Consider the following 16,597-nt stretch of genomic DNA (forward strand, 5'->3'; position numbering starts at 1 on the left):
ATTTTTTGCCACTTTCAAGACAACTGGGAACTCGGAAAAAAACAAGATTGAATCATGACGTCAGTGATCTTCAGGTCGGAGCTCTAGAAATAGGCCGACTTGGAATTCTGGGTTGGATGGCCATTCAAAACGTATTTTCCCAGTCGGAGCATGTTTTTTACGACTTCCCAGTTGTAATCACAAACTGAGTTTGGGATTTCCCAGTTCAGAGTTTCCAGTTGTTTTGAACATGGCAGAAGTCATGCTGGATTGACAGTATGGCCAATGCATTCAACCTTTTCTGGCTCATGGTGTTGAATGTATTTCCAAGACGGCGTAGCATTCAGACGTCTTTGTCTTGTAATATGTATCTTTTTATATATTTTTATTTGCATTCTTTTTCATATTTTTCCTAAACCTCAACTTCAAAACACTCTCCTGCAACCCGCCTCACCCAATGTGGTGTGGATCTGTATTTTTTTCTCTAAAGTATTTCTATTTACCTCTGAACCAGAATACCTCAACTGAAGCTAGCTAGCTAACTAGCTACCAGCTATCAGTCAGCTAACCTTTAGCTCGGAAAGCTCTCGCCAGTTCGTACAACGCGTTTCAAACCAGAGCATACCGGACCTATTTTTCTCTCCATGTCCCCGGATTCCTACTGCAAACTCTGAACCCTTTCATCTGGATCATGGCAGCTAGCTAACCGCAACCCGGGTTGACTACTCCTGGCTAACGTTTCCGTCTCGTAGCAAGCACAGGCTAGGGCTCCTGGGCTACTCCTGAAGCCCACTCCTCGGCTACAATATCCGGACCCCTTCTACTGCCGGTACGGGGCACGAAACCCCGCCGATCCATCACAACTGGAATACCGACATAATCTGCCCGAGGATCCCAACAGGCCCCTCAGGCGCGACGTCCCCTGAATGACCATTCTGCTAACCGCGGCCTGCTAGCTATCTATAGCATATTGGACTGTTAGCTGATCCACCGGCCAGTTTCTTGGACCACTATACCCATTTTGCCAATTGGACTTGGACCCCTCTGCTACTTGGAACCCAACTAATTCCACGACTGGTCTATCGACGTCACCGCACGAGGAGGCAAAAACAGACTTTTCCCCCATCGCGACGTCCCTCTAAGGCCCTTATGCTAGCTTGCTAGCCGCGGCCTGCTAACTGCTAGCTTGCTAGCACCGGCCTGCTAACTGTCTGAATCGCCGTGTCCCTAGCCAGCCCAACCACTCACTGGACCCATACGATCACTTGCCTACGCGTGCCTCTCCCTAATATCATTATGCCTTGTCCATTACTGTCCTGGTTAATGATTACTGTCTTATTTCACTGTAGAGCCTATAGCCCTGCTCAATATGCCTTAACCAACCATGTTGTTCCACCTCCCACATATACGATGACATCACCTGGTTTATAAGTCTCTAGAGACTATATCTCTCTCTTCATCACTCAATGCCTAGGTTTACCTCCAATGTACTCTCTTCCTACCACACCTTGGTCTGTACATTTTGCCTTGAATCTATGCTATCGTGCCCAGAAACCTGCTCCCTTTATTCTCTGTTCCGAACGTGCTAGACGGACAGTTCTTATAGCCTTTAGCCGTACCCTTATCCTACTTCTCCACTGGTGATGTAGAGGTTAATCCAGGACCTGCAGTGCCTAGCTCCACTCCTACTCCCCAGGTGCTCTCATTTGTTGACTTCTGTAACAGTTAAACCCTTGGTTTTATGCATGTTAACATTAGAAGCGTACTCCCTAAGTTAGCTTTATTCACTGCTTTAGCACATTCTGCCAACCCGAATGTCTTAGCCGTGTCTGAATCGTGGCTTAGGAAAACCACCAAAAACCCAGACATTTCCATCCCTAACTATAACATTTTCTGCCAAGATAGAACTGCCAAAGGGGGCAGTGTTGCAATCTACTGCAGAGATAGCCTGCAGAGTTCTATCTTACTACCCAGGTCTGTACCAAAACAATTCGAGCTTCTACTTCTAAAAATTCACCTTTCCAGAAACAAGTCTCTCACCGTTGCCGCTTGCTATAGACCACCCTCTGCCCCCAGCTGTGCCCTGGACACCATATGTGAATTGATTGCCCCCCATCTATCTTCTGAGCTCATGCTGCTAGGTAACCTAAAATGGGACATACTTAACACCCCGGCCATCCTACAAACTAAGCTTGTTGCCCTCAATCTCACACGAATGATCAATGAACCTACCAAGTACAACCCCAAATCCGTAAACACGGGCACCCTCATAGATATCATCCTAACTAACTCGCCCTCCAAAGAAAGTTAGCAAAAATAGAAAGTTAGCAAAAATAGATAAGATCTTGCTACCATGGAAAGGAAAATACCTGTCTATTTGTGGAAAAATCACCCTAATTAACTCTTTAGTCATATCACAGTTTACCTATTTGCTTATGGTTTTGCCTACACCTAGTGACCTGTTTTTTAAATTATATGAACAAAAAATATTCAATTTTATTTGGAACGGCAAGCCAGATAAAATTAAAAGGGCCTATTTATATAACGAATATGAATTCGGAGGGCAGAAATTATTAAATATTAAAGCATTAGACCTCTCACTAAAGGCATCGGTCATACAAAAGTTATACTTAAATCCAAACTGGTTCTCTAGTAAACTGGTACGAATGTCTCATCCTATGTTCAAGAAGGGCCTTTTTCCCTTTATTCAGATTACACCTGCTCACTTTCGGTTGTTTGAAAAGGAAATGATCTCCAAAATATCCTTATTCTTTAAACAAGCCTTAGAAAGTTGGTTGCAATTTCAGTTTAATCCACCTGAAAGGACGGAACAAATAGTACAACAAATATTGTGGTTAAATTCAAATATAATAATTGATAAAAAAACTGTATTTATCGAAGAAATGTTTAAAAAAGGTATAATTTTTGTGAATGATATCATAAATAGGACTGGTGGAGTTATGTCACACATGCAGCTAACACAGACATATGGAAAAGTCTGCTCTACCCAAAATTACAACCAATTAATTGCAGCATTACCACAAAAATGGAAGAGGCAAGTAGAAGGGGATAAAAGTAAGGAACTTGTATGTCGGCCCTGTATTAAAGAACAAAAATGGTTAAAGAAAAGTGTGATAAATAAAAACATATACCAATTTCATTTAAGGACCAAAAAACTAACAGCTGTGCCATACAAATTGCAAAATAGTTGGGAAGAGATTTTCGATGTACCCATTCCATGGCACATGGTTTATGAATTGATACGCAAAACAACGCCGGATTCAAAACTTCGAATTTTTCAATATAAATTACTGTACAAAATTCTTGCAACTAATAGAATGTTATATATATGGGGTATACAATCTTCCCAGCTCTGCAGATTCTGTTGTGAGGAGGCAGAGTCATTAGATCATTTATTTTGGTATTGTCCATATGTAGCTCGTTTTTGGTCACAGGTCCAGGAATGGCTGAAGAATTGCAACATTTGCCTAAAACTAACGCTACAGATAGCAATACTGGGGGATTTGAAAAGCCATAGTCAATCAATCAATAATATAATAATTATTTTGGCAAAGATGTTTATTTTTAATTTACAATCTGTAGAAGCTATGAGAATAGGAAGGTTCAGGTCTTTTGTGAAGCATCACAGCACAGTTGAGAAATGTATGGCAAATAGAAATCCGAAATGGATGATGTTGGAAGATAGATGGGAGGGGTTGGGTGGAGCTGAAGGGTGGGACTAATAACAAGATAAACAATATAGGGCATACGGGATCTGTGAAATGTGTATAGGTGCGGAGCTTTTGTGAAATAGCACAGTTACAAGTGGAAATAAAATTGGATGGACAACAGAAATAGAGGAAGGACTAAGAACAAATAAGAGAGAACTATTGTAAAGTGGACTGTGTCTGTAAGATAGGTATAAGATGTAGAATTTGAAGGTAAAAGCAGAAGTGTTTATAAGTTTACTCCAATTGGGGGATTGGTGGTAGGGTCGCGGGGAATAATAATAAAGGCATATTCTTTAAAAAAGTATGTATGTCTATATAGGTATGTGTATGTATATATGTGTATATGTATGCATACGTGTATGGATATATATATTTACCCCAAAAAATATGGGGGAATGGAAATGATGCAGACAATTACATTGGAAGCAATATTCTTTCCGCAATACTAAGCTGATCCACCCCTAAAAAGAAGAAAGAAAAAAAAACTCGCCCTCCAAATACACCTCTTTTGTTTTCAACCAAGATCTATGCGATCACTGCCTCATTGCCTGCATCCGTAATGGGTCTGCGGTCAAACGACCACCCCTCATCACTGTCAAACGCTCCTTAAAACACTTCTGCGAACAGGCCTTTCTAATCGACCTGGCTGGGGTATCCTGGAAGGATATTGACCTCATTCCGTCAGTAGAGGATGCCTGGTCATTCTTTAAAAGTGCCTTCCTCACCATCTTAAATAAGCATGCTCCGTTCAAAAAATGTAGAACTAGAAATAGATATAGCCCTTGGTTAACTCCAGACCTGTCTGCCCTTGTCCAGCACACAAACATCCTGTGACGTTCTGCATTAGCATCGAATAGCCCCCGTGATATGCAACTTTTTAGGAAAGTTAGGAACCAATATACACAGGCAGTTAGGAAAGCTAAGGCTAGCTTTTTCAAACAGAAATTTGCTTCCTGTAGTACAAACTCAAAAAAGTTCCAGGACACTAAAGTCCATGGAGAATAAGAGCACCTCCTCCCAGCTGTCCACTGCACTGAGGCTAGGAAACACTGTCACTACCGATAAATCCACAATAATTGAGAATTTCAATAAGCATTTTTCTACGGATGGCCATGCTTTCCACCTGGTTAACCCTACCGCGGTCAACAGCCCTGCGCTCCCCACAGCAACTCGCCCAGACCTCCCCCACTTCTCCTTCACCCAAATCCAGATACCTGATGTTCTGAAAGAGCTGCAAAATATGGACCCCTACAAATCAGCCGGGTTAGACAATTCGGACCCTCTCTTTCTAAAATTATCTTCCGAAATTATTGCAACCCCTATTACTAGCTTGTTCAACCTCTCTTTCGTATCTTCTGAGATTCCCATAGATTGGAAAGCTGCCGCAGTCATCCCCCTCTTTAAAAAGGGGGAGACACTCTAGACCCAAACTGTTACAGACCTTTATCTATTCTACCCTGCCTTTAAGGTCTTTGAAAGCCAAGTTAACAAACAAATTACCGACCATTTCGAATCTTACCGTATCTTTTCCACTATGCAATCTGGTTTCAGAGCTGGTAATAGGTGCACCTCAGCCACGCTCAAGGTCCTAAACGATATCATAACCGCCATCGATAAAAGACATTACTGTGCAGCCGTATAGATCAACGTGGCTAAGGCCTTCGACTCTGTCAATCACAACATTCTTATTGGCAGACTCAACAGCCTTGGTTTCTCAAATGATTGCCTCGCTTCGTTCACCAACTACTTCTCCGATAGAGTTCAGTATGTCAAATCGGAGGGCCTGTTGTCCGGACCTCTGGCAGTCTCTATGGGGGTGCCACAGGGTTCAATTCTCGGGCCGACTCTCTTCTCTGTATACATCAATGATGTCGCTATTGCTTCAGGTGATTAATTTAATCCACCTCTATGCAGACGACACCATTCTGTATACCTCTGGCCCTTCGTTGGACACTGTTAACTAACCTCCAGATGAGCTTCAATGCCATACAACTCTCCTTCCGTGGCCTCCAACTGCTCTTAAATGCAAGTAAAACTAAATGCATGCTCTTCAACCGATCGCTGCCCGCACCTGCCCGCCCGTCCAGCATCACTACTCTGGACGGTTCTGACTTAAAATATGTGGACGACTACAAATACCTAGGTGTCTGGTTAGACTGTAAACTCTCCTTCCAGACTCACATCAAACATCTCCAATCCAAAATTAAATCTATAAATCGGCTTCCTATTTTAGTTTGTCTCCCGGGTGTGGCGAGCCTTCTGTGACCGACTGGAGGTCGCCCTCAGCCTCACCTCCGGGTACCATCCTCAGACCAACTGGTAGACGGAACACCTGAACCAAGAAATAGGGAAGTACCTCTGCCAACAATGTTCTGCCTCTGCACAAGGCTGGAGTCGGTATATGGCCTGGGCCGAATACGCTCAGAACTCACTCATGTTTTCATCCCTCCGCCTTACTCTGTTTTAGTGTGTACTTGGTTACCAACCCCCCATGTTTCTCTGGGAGGCGGAGCCTGATACTGTCCCAGCTGTCATTGACTAGTTTCGGCGTAGTGAGCGGGAATGGGAGACCGCTTACGGCATCTGCAGGAAGCCTCTAATACCCAGTAACGCTTTGCCGACAGACGCCGCCGACCAATGCCATGCTTTCACCCCGGACAGCATGTGTGGCTCTCTACCAGAGACATACGGCTCCGCCTCCCCTGCAAAAAGTTATGTTCTTGCTTCATTGGTCCCTTCAAGATAACCCATCGCATCAACCCTGTCACGTACCACCTCCAGTTACTTCTGCGAAAGCTTAATAAACACCTGCTGCAATCTGCGTGTGAATCCACACCTTTTTCCTCCCTGATTATTCATTACAGGCCAACTACATATCTCAAATTTCCTAATATTAAGTACCTTGCTTATATTTCCAACAGGAGTATAGCCTATCTGGGTTGCATGAAAATAAACAACGGGGAAAAGCGTCCTCCATTTGCTATTTAAGTGCATAGATGACATGTATTTTGTTCCCGCTGCCCCTATTTCGATACAGGTGCGTGATAATGGTCCATTCTAAATCAAAACAAATGTCGCACATATATTATTTAGTTTATGTAGACAAAATTAAATCAAGAATAGTCTGATCGGTGACAATATTAGCCTATCACTTGTGAATGATATATTATCACTTTTGAATGATGCCCAGCATAACATGCCTTTTTGCGACTTGTTCGAATCATTGTCGCACACCTCATGTAGCCTAGCCCATAGGCCTATGTTTTAATAAGGTTTGTATCATACCTAAAGTGGTGAAATAACTACTTACAATTAAGCACATTATGCTAATGGAAAATTCACGCTTATATCCTACTACCATGTGCACATTGCTGCGCTTATAATGTGAAGAAATAGCCTAATTGTATCAACATTTTAAGCTAAACGTTCTGCTCTGTTGCGTCAGCCAAATTGAATAAAAAAGTTTTTTTGATGCTAGTGGTTGTATTAATTTGGGATCTACCGCATGCCACAACTGTCCCAGACTATGTTTGGAATAATTATTTCTCGCACAGAATAAGTCAACTTTTGTACTATGGGGGATAGTAGATTGACATAGGATAGAGCTTTTGCTGTTCGTTAGGCCTACTAATCTTGTTGGCTGACGAAAAGTAAATGTGGACAGTTCTCACAATATGCACCTCGAAATTAGATAAGGACTCGCGCAGTTGCATCCCGATGTGTCTGTCTTAACTTGTAGCCTGTGAGAAAGACCCGATCATGTGACAGAGCGGTGTGATAGAGAGACGCTTCAGATTGCGTAGCACACTCAGGGAGAACGTCACAACGCAGCACTCCGATCGCAAAAGGCATGGATTTGTTAGGGTGCATTACTGCCACAAAAGGGATGCCATCGTAAAATTCTAGGAATTATCAAGTGCTTGTGAATGAGAGACTATTAGAATGTGTATAGCCTGCGCAAAAAAACAAAGCGGAAATCATTCCTTTCAAGCAACTTTATTCAAATCATCATTAGAGTTACATCACGCAGCCTTACAATGTATTAAAAATCAAAACATATAGCCCAAAAATTGTAGAACAACTAAAGTTAAATTAATAAATTAAGAATAAATGAGTACCTATTTTTTTGTAAAGCACTCAACACAGAATAGCCGCATTCCCTCAAATAGTTTGGAGAAAATATGTATTTTATTAATCTTTGTTCAATTGTATTCTCCATCAAACAGGCAAAACGTCAATACAGGACTAAGATTGAATCGTACTACACCGGCTCCAATGCTCATCGGATGTGGCAGTGTTTGTAAACTAATACAGTCTACAAAAGGGAAGCACAGCCACGAGCTGCCCAGTGACATGAACCCACCAAACGAGCTAAATTACTTCTATGCTCGCTTCGAGGTGAGGAACACTGAAACATGCATGAGATCACCAGCTGTTCCGGAAAATTGTGTGATCACGCTCTCCGTAGCCGATGTGAGCAAGACCTTTAAACAGGTCAACATTCACAAGGCCGCACGGCCAGACGGATTACCAGGACGTGTACCTCGAGCATGCGCTGATCAACTGGCAAGTGACATCACTGACATTTTCAGCCTCTCATAGACTGGATCTGTAATACCAACATGTTTAAAGCAGACATCCATAGTTCCTGTGCCCAAGAAAACTAAGGTAACCTGCCTAAATGACTACCATCCCGTAGCACTCACGTCTGTAGCCATGAAGTGCTTTGAAAGGCTGATAATGGCTCACATCAACATCATTATCCAAGAAACACTAGACCCACTCCAATTTGCATACCGCCCCAACAGATCTACAGATGATGCAATCTCTATTGCACTCAACACCGCCCTTTCCCACCTGGACAAAAGGAACACCTATGTGAGAATGCTATTAATTGACTACAGCTCAGTGTTCAACACCCTAATGCCCTCAAAGCTCATAACTAAGTTAAGGACCCTGGGACTTAACACCTCCCTCTGCAACTGGATCCTGGACTTACTGACGGGCCGCCCCCAGGTGGTAAGGGTAGGGAACAACACATCCGACACGCTGATCCTCAACACAGGGGCCCCTCGGTGGTGCGTGCTCTGTCCCCTCCTGTACTCCCAGTTCACTCATGACAGCATGGCCAGGCACGACTCCAACACCATCATCAAGATTGCCGATGACACAACAGTGCTAGACCTGATCACCGACAACGATGAGACAGCCTATAGGGAGGAGGTCTGAGACCTGGTCGTGTGATGCCAGGACAGCAACCTATCCCTCAACATTATCAAGACAAAGCAGATGATTGTGGACTACAGGAAAAGGAGGACCGAGTACGCCCCCATTCTCATCGACGGGGTTGTAGTGGAACAGGTTGAGAGCTTCAAGTTCCTTGGTGTCCACATCACCAACAAACTATCATGGTTCAAACACACTAAGACAGTCGTGAAGAGGGCATGACAAAGACTATTCCTCCTCAGGAGACTGAAAGAATTTGGCATGGGTCCTCAGATCCTGAAAAGGTTCTACAGCTGCACCATTGAGAACATCCTGACTGGTTGCATCACTGCCTGGTATGGCAACTGCTTCGCCTCCGACCGCAAGGTACTACAGAGGGTAGTGCGTACGGCCCAGTACATCATTGGGGCCAAGCTTGCTGCCATCCAGGACCTCTATATCAGGCGGTGTCAGAGGAAGGCCGTAAATTGTCAAAGACTGCTGACACCCTAGTCATAGACTGTTCTCTCTGCTACCATACGGCAAGCGGTACCGGAGCGCCACGTCGAGGTCCAAAAGGCTTCTTAATTAACAGCTTGCTTCTACCCCAAAGCCATAAGACTCCTGAACACCTAATCAAATGGCTACCCAGACCCCTCTTTTACGCTGCTGCTACTCTCTGTTTATAATCTATGCATAGTCACTTTAACTCTACCTACATGTACATATTACCTCAATTACCTCAACTAACCGGTGCCCCTGCACATAGACTTTGTACCGGTACCCCCTGTATATAGCCTCACTTGTTATTTTACTGCTGCTGTTTAATTATTTGTTACTTTTATTTTCTATTTTTCACTTAACAATTATAATTTTTCTTAACTTCTTAAAGCATTGTTGGTTAAGGGCTTGTAAGTAAGCATTTCACTAAGTATTCACCGAATACACCTGTTGTATTTGGCGCATGTGACAAATAAAATTTGATTTGAACATAATATAAAATAATGCCACTGAACTATAAGCAAATCTTGTCTGCTAAATTAACTAGTGTAGCCCACAGCCATATGGCGTAGCCACATCAAGACCTAGCATAAGGACAACTCAGAGTATGCTATTCTTTTCATCTGAAATAGACAATATTGTCTGTCTTCATATAATGCTTCTTTAGACCTGTCTAAAATAAAATAAAAAACAGATTTATTGTGAAGGTGTAAGCTATATAAAATTGATTTATTAGACTTTTTAAAATAGCTGGTAGGCTATGTGTGGAAGCAAGAAGATGCTAAATATGTTTATGTTGATTAACAGTCAATTACCCTGAGACCGACAGTTATGTGCTTGACAATCACCGGCTGACGAAATGTGACCACCACAGCACTAAATGTTCCGCAACTGATTCCTTCCAAACCACTCATTGTTGAATTTGCGATTTCCAACTTGTTGTTAATGTTTATGGTCATTGGCCAATGAGCACCGATACAGTGCCAGTAGGATTTGCCAGTAGATTGTCAACGTGAGTCATGATGATAGCAAATTTCAATTTACAAAACAAAAATACTGCACTTTCGTCTTTTGAGCTTCTAGTCATGAAATCTATGCAGCCTACTCAATCACTTTTTATAGCTACTGTTTACAGGCCTCCTGGGCTGTATACAGCGTTCCTCATTGAGTTCCCTGAATTCCTATCGGACCTTGTAGTCATGGCAGATAATATTCACATTTTTGGTGACTTTAATATTCACATGGATAAGTCCACAGACCCACTCCAAAAGGCTTTCGAAACCATCATCGACTCAGTGGGTTTTGTCCAACATGTCTCCGGACCTACTCACTGCCACAGTCATACTCTGGACCTAAATATTGTGGATCTTAATGTTTTTCCTCATAATCCTCGACTATCGGACAACCAATTTATTACGTTTGCAATCACAACAAATAATCTGCTTAGACGCCAACCAAGGATCATCAAAAAACCTTAGTGCTGTTTTTGATACCATCGATCACCACATTCTTTTGGAGAGATTGGAAACCCAAATTTGTCTACACCGTCAAGTTCTGGCCTGGTTTAGATCTCATCTGTTGGAAAAATATCAGTTTGTCTCTGTGGATGGTTTGTCCTCTGACAAATCAACTGTAAATTTCACTGCTATGCGGATGACACACAGCTGTACATCGATGAAACATGGTGAAGCCCCAATATTGCCCTCCCTAGAAGCCTGTGTTTCAGACATAAGGAAGTAGATGGCTGCAACTGTTTTACTTTTAAACTCAGACAAAGCAGAGATGCTAGTTCTAGGTCCCAAGAAACAAAGAGATCTTCTGACAATTAATCTGGATGGTTGTACAGTCGTCTCAAATAAAACTGTGAAGGACCTCGGCATTACTGTGAACCCTGATCTCTCTTTTGACAAACATATCAAGACTATTTCAAGGACAGCTTTTTTCCATCTTTGTAACATTTCAAAAATAAGACACTTTCTGTCCAAAAATGTGGCAGAAAAATTAATCCATGCTTTTGTCACTTCCAGATTAGACTACTGCAATTCTCTACCTTCCAGATACCCGGATAAAGCACTAAATAAACTTCAGTTAGTGCTAAACACGGCTGCTAGAATCTTGACTAGATCCCCAATTTTTTTTTTCTCATCATATTACTCTAGTGCTAGCCTCTCTACACTGGCTTCCTGTAAAGGCTAGGGCTGGTTTCAAGGTTTTTCTGCTAACCTACAAAGCATTACATGGGCTTGCTCCTACCTATCTCTCCGATTTGGTCCTGCCATGCATACCTACACGTACGTTACTGTCCCAAACACCTGGAGGAAGGGTGTTCTCCTATAGAGCTCCATTTTTATGGAATGGTCTGCCTATCCTTGTGAGAGACGCAGATTCGGTCTGGGACCATGCCTCAGGACTACCTGGCCTGATGACTCCTTGCTGTCCCCAGTCCACCTGGTCGTGCTGCTGCTCCAGTTTCAACTGTTCTGCCTGCGGCTATGGAACCCTGTTCTGTTCACCGGACATGCTACCTTGTCCCGGACCTGCTGTTTTAAACTCTCTCTCTCTCTCTACAGCACCTGCTGTCTCTAACTCTGAATGTGGCTATGAAAAGCCAACTGACATGTACTCCTGAGGTGCTGACCTGTTGCACCCTCTACAACCACTGTGATCATTATTATTTAACCCTGCTGGTCATCTATGAACGTTTGAACATCTTGACCATGTACTGTTATAATCTCAAACCGGCACAGCCAGAAGAGGACTGGCTACCCCTCAGAGCCTGGTTCCTCTCTAGGTTTCTTCCTAGGTTCCAGCCTTTCTGTGGAGTTTTTCCAAGCCACCGTGCTTCTACATCTGCATTGCTTGCTATTTGGGGTTTAAGGATGGTTTTCTGTATAGAACTTTGTGACATCGGCTAATGTAAAAAGGGCTTTATAAATAAATGTGATTGATTGATCGACTGAGCTAGGCTCAGAAACATCTGCATTTTGGAGCTGCCTTAAGAAAGCAAAAAAGAGACCATGTTCGTATGCGGCTTTATTAACTGGGTCGGCACTGGTCTGGTCCCAGATCTGTTTGTGTTTTCTTTCGAACTCAACGCCATAACAATGACCATGAGATTTCACAAGACAGCACAAACATATATTGGACCAGGCTCCAACTATGTCATCAAAGAAGACTTCCTCATACCATCAGGGCAGGCAGCATTTGTAACCTACCTGAGCGTCCTCATGGAACAGATCCTGGACAGGTGTGGTTTTACTGCCGCTGGCCCTCATAGACTCCCTAGCCTCCAGAAGTTCTGTCACATCCCCCACGTTAGACCTGTGGAGCATCCAGCCGAATGGCAACGCTTCCATAACCGCTTTGACCAAACCTCTGCCTGCACGCACTCCAGTTTAGTACCCTGGAGTGGATGGATACATAAAGTACATCAAAGTTTAAAAACTGAGTGACTCACCTTGAAACAAGGTCAATGTGCATTGTATATTCATTAACCCCCAAAGTATACAAAATCAAAAGGGCAAGATTGTCTGAAATGCTTGGGTTTCAGACAAACTTCTATCTATAGGGCATAGTGATTCAGAAATAAGCTATACAATTATGTATCCTTATTTGATGGGAAAAATCATGAGTTTATTTAAATGTGGAGATACAAAGGTAGCCTAATCATTGCGTTACCTTCCCTAGAGCCAAATAGAGGTGTGACAACCAAACAGCCACCCGGATGCAGGCAGTAGGTGGGATTATGCAACAGCACGAGCCTGATTTGCCTGGATCATGGTAGGGTAGTGTAGTTGAATTCGACGATACATTTTTTTCTCGAATTACCGGTACATTCCTTGACATAAAATGTATTCACTGGGGCAACATGTAATTTAGTCTGTAAGGAAAACGATTGAATTTTCACGACAGAAAATCACGTCCGTTATATTAAATGTGTTGTTTTTTCACGATTATGCATATAGGCTATATTGCTGTCAATCGGAAATAGGAACAGTTCAATAAACGCAGATCTAAAAAATGTAATCTCAAATCGCCCTTATTTCAGCAAATCTTATGTTGGATCCGTGAAAAATCGGCACAATGATATTTCTTGACCTACCTCAAAAATTAACTCCCATCAACTGAAGTCCTCAAAAACAGCCTGTTCCAAATATCGAGTTTCTCATTCTAAAATCTTAATACAATAAAAGTACATTAAAGATCATATAAATGATTAATGTTGTGCTAAAAAAATAATCCAACCGTATGGTTTACCCTCACACTCTGTCTGCACCATAAGCGTAGTATTGCAACGTGTTCGACTAACGTCAGCAGGTAAATGTTTGTTTTGTCCAATGCCACTTTATAGGTGTGTTGCTCTGCTCCAAAAAGATACAGCTACGCCATTTGTTAGTTTTGGCCAACCTTCAAAGGTGCATTTGGCAGCAATCCAATTGAAATACCAAGGCGAATTCACAAGTGTTAGACTATTTGTGTATTTTATATGCCCTATGATGGAAAAAAAGCCTAATCAATTACCTTTAATTATGAAGTTTATATTACTAAGAAACTGTAGGCCTGCTGTACTGAGAATGTTCATCATGTCCTTTCAAATAAAAAAGTACATTGAAAAATCAGATCTCACATCTAATAGTAATTTACTGAAATAAATCAACCACAATTAAAGCAGTACATTACATATTTATATATATAAAAAAACAGATCACTCGAATGGACAACTTAAAAGACTATGCAAATCAACATCTGGCTTTTGATCAACCACCTGTGAAATTGAATAATTCAATACTTTATAACTTGACTAACAATTGTTTTTTATACTTCCTTTAGTTCAATGATCCAATATGAAAATCTGAGTCAAAATAACTCTCAAAATGAAGATTTTGTCCTCAATTGCTCAAGCTCAACATATTCACAATCAAACAATTACCTAATATTAAACTGAGAACCGTCTGCAATAATGACTGTATATGACTTACATTCATCAGAATAACCTTTCTACAAGTGACACATTGCATTTTCAAAAATAGAACAAAATATTTGTCAAAATATTTTAACATTGATATCCCCCCCCCCCCCCCACATTGATGAAACAAGTTTACTTTTTCACCAGCTTATACAAGGACACTTACGGTCAGTTTATGGATAGGGGGTTACTGTAAGTGGTGGAACTGTCCCCAAAATTGGTTGCTTTTTTCACAACAATAAACAGAAATATGTTCAACCGCATACAGAGGGAACTGAAGGTGCTGCTTTTGGGGTCTAAAAATTATATTATAGGTATTATATACAGAGTATACAAAACATTAGGAATACCTGCTCTTTCCATGACATAGACTGACCAGGTGAATGCTTTGATCTCTTATTGATGTCACCTGTTACATCCACTTCAACTGTGGGAAGCACTTGTGTCAACATGGGCCAGCATCCCTGTGGAACTCTTGACACCTTGTAGTCTATGCCCCATCGAATTGAGGCTGTTGAGGGCAAAACTCAATATTAGGAAGGTGTTCCTAATGTTTTGTACACTCTCTAAGGCTGTGATTACACAGGCAGCCCAATTCTGATCTTCTGCCCAATTATGTGCAATAGAGCAGATTTGATTGATCAAAAGACCAATTAGTAGAAAAATAGAGTTGGGATCCCTGTGTAAACACAGTCTTAGATAGTCATGGAGAAATAAACATGCGACTATACACTATGCTTTTGAAAGTGCTTTCTTTCACTAGTGTACAGTAGGTCTCATTGAACACTAAAACCATACAATCAGATGATAATTTAACAAAATGAAAATCGTTTCTTGGAACCACCTGATGATTGATTCATTTAAATGTCAACATTTCAACTATATGCCACATGAATAATCAATTGATTAATTTAGGCGGATGATACTCCAGGTATTCTTAAAACTGACAGTCCAGTCCACAATAATGTAACTACTAGTTCATGTAAGGATGGGTGGACTTCATTACTGCAGGTCAAATCATAGCTGTGGTCCGAGGCTATTCAAATCACTACTGAGAGTAATTCCAAAAATGGGTGGCAAAAAGCTATGGTTTCACAGAACATGAAGTAGCTGTGTATTGACAAACAATAAATTGCATTGGCAACCTAATGAAAAGAAAGAGGTTCCATAAAACATTATAGACCAGTCTCCACTCATGTAGCTATTACACCAGGTTGTCCAGAACAGAAAATACACAACTTACTTATAGCAGAGAGACCAACTTTCTATACATTGTACAGAGGGAATGTTTACAGAGTAAAGTTTCATAGCTGTTGAATCCAGAACAAGGGTACTGTAACACCTAACATTAAATCTAATCTCTTAACCTATTGTAGTAACGTAACAAGTTAGAGAAGCTAGCATTTGATGTAAAACAATGTTGACAAGATAGATTTAAATCGCTACCATGTTAACTAAACAATTTAACTTTAAAGACACATTAACAATAAAGCGCAAAGGAGAGACATCATGCAAGACAAAAATGACTACGGGAATATGAAAAGAAAACTCATTTCATTTTGTCAAGGTACATTTCAAATGTGGCTGTTGTGTTTCGCTTCACATGCAACAATTATTCTGATTCAATATATATCATAGAAACCCTTTTATGTAACCTCTGCCTAACTATTCAGAAAGTTATGCATTGTAATAGTAATACCTATAAAGAAATAGACAATTTACTTAATTAAAATGTAATTTTGCAAGTCAAAGCTTGATGTTCAGAACTTTATGGGGCACTAACAGCCATCCTAACAATTTTACTAAGGTGAAAGCACACAGAGAAACCCCTAATAATAAATAACCAGTATATTGCAAAAAAAAGTTTGATTTAAAATATCTGTGCCCTGAAGGTGGGAAATCGGAAGCGATGCCAGTGGTCAGTCTTTGCTGAAATACCAAGAGGGCTAAAATGTGTGAAAGGGAAGCGCTTATAAAAGAGGGGAAAGTTGCACTTCCATTTAAAAATAAGGTTACCATTAACCTTGAATTGTATGTTTCAGAAAGTGCAGATGGAGCTACAGTAGTTTATTGACTTGACAGTCACCAAGATTGACTATGAACCATAGTGGCTAGAAATACTTCAAAAAGCACAGAACTAATAAAATATACAGTTGATGTCGTAAGTTTACATACACTTAGGTTGGAGTCATCTAAACTCGTTTTTCAACCACTC

At 41.3% G+C, this 16,597-nt stretch overlaps 1 protein-coding gene across 2 annotated transcripts in view; it reads right to left on the reverse strand.

Moving 5' to 3' along the window:
• The window catches only part of slc12a8 (solute carrier family 12 member 8), a 36,393-nt gene extending 19,910 nt beyond the window's left edge, over positions 1–16,483 (reverse strand). For both annotated transcript variants that reach the window (XM_055878290.1, XM_055878289.1), the window contains exons 1-2: positions 13,519–16,483; positions 12,632–12,819 (exon numbers count right to left, since the gene is read on the reverse strand). In XM_055878290.1, coding sequence (XP_055734265.1) covers positions 12,632–12,772 — 141 coding nt within the window. In that variant the 5' untranslated portion in view covers positions 12,773–12,819; positions 13,519–16,483. The remainder of the gene's footprint in view (positions 1–12,631; positions 12,820–13,518) is intronic.
• Positions 16,484–16,597: the final 114 nt, after the last annotated feature.

The sequence above is a fragment of the Salvelinus fontinalis genome, chromosome 23 (assembly GCF_029448725.1).
Source record: "Salvelinus fontinalis isolate EN_2023a chromosome 23, ASM2944872v1, whole genome shotgun sequence".
NCBI lineage: Eukaryota > Metazoa > Chordata > Actinopteri > Salmoniformes > Salmonidae > Salvelinus > Salvelinus fontinalis.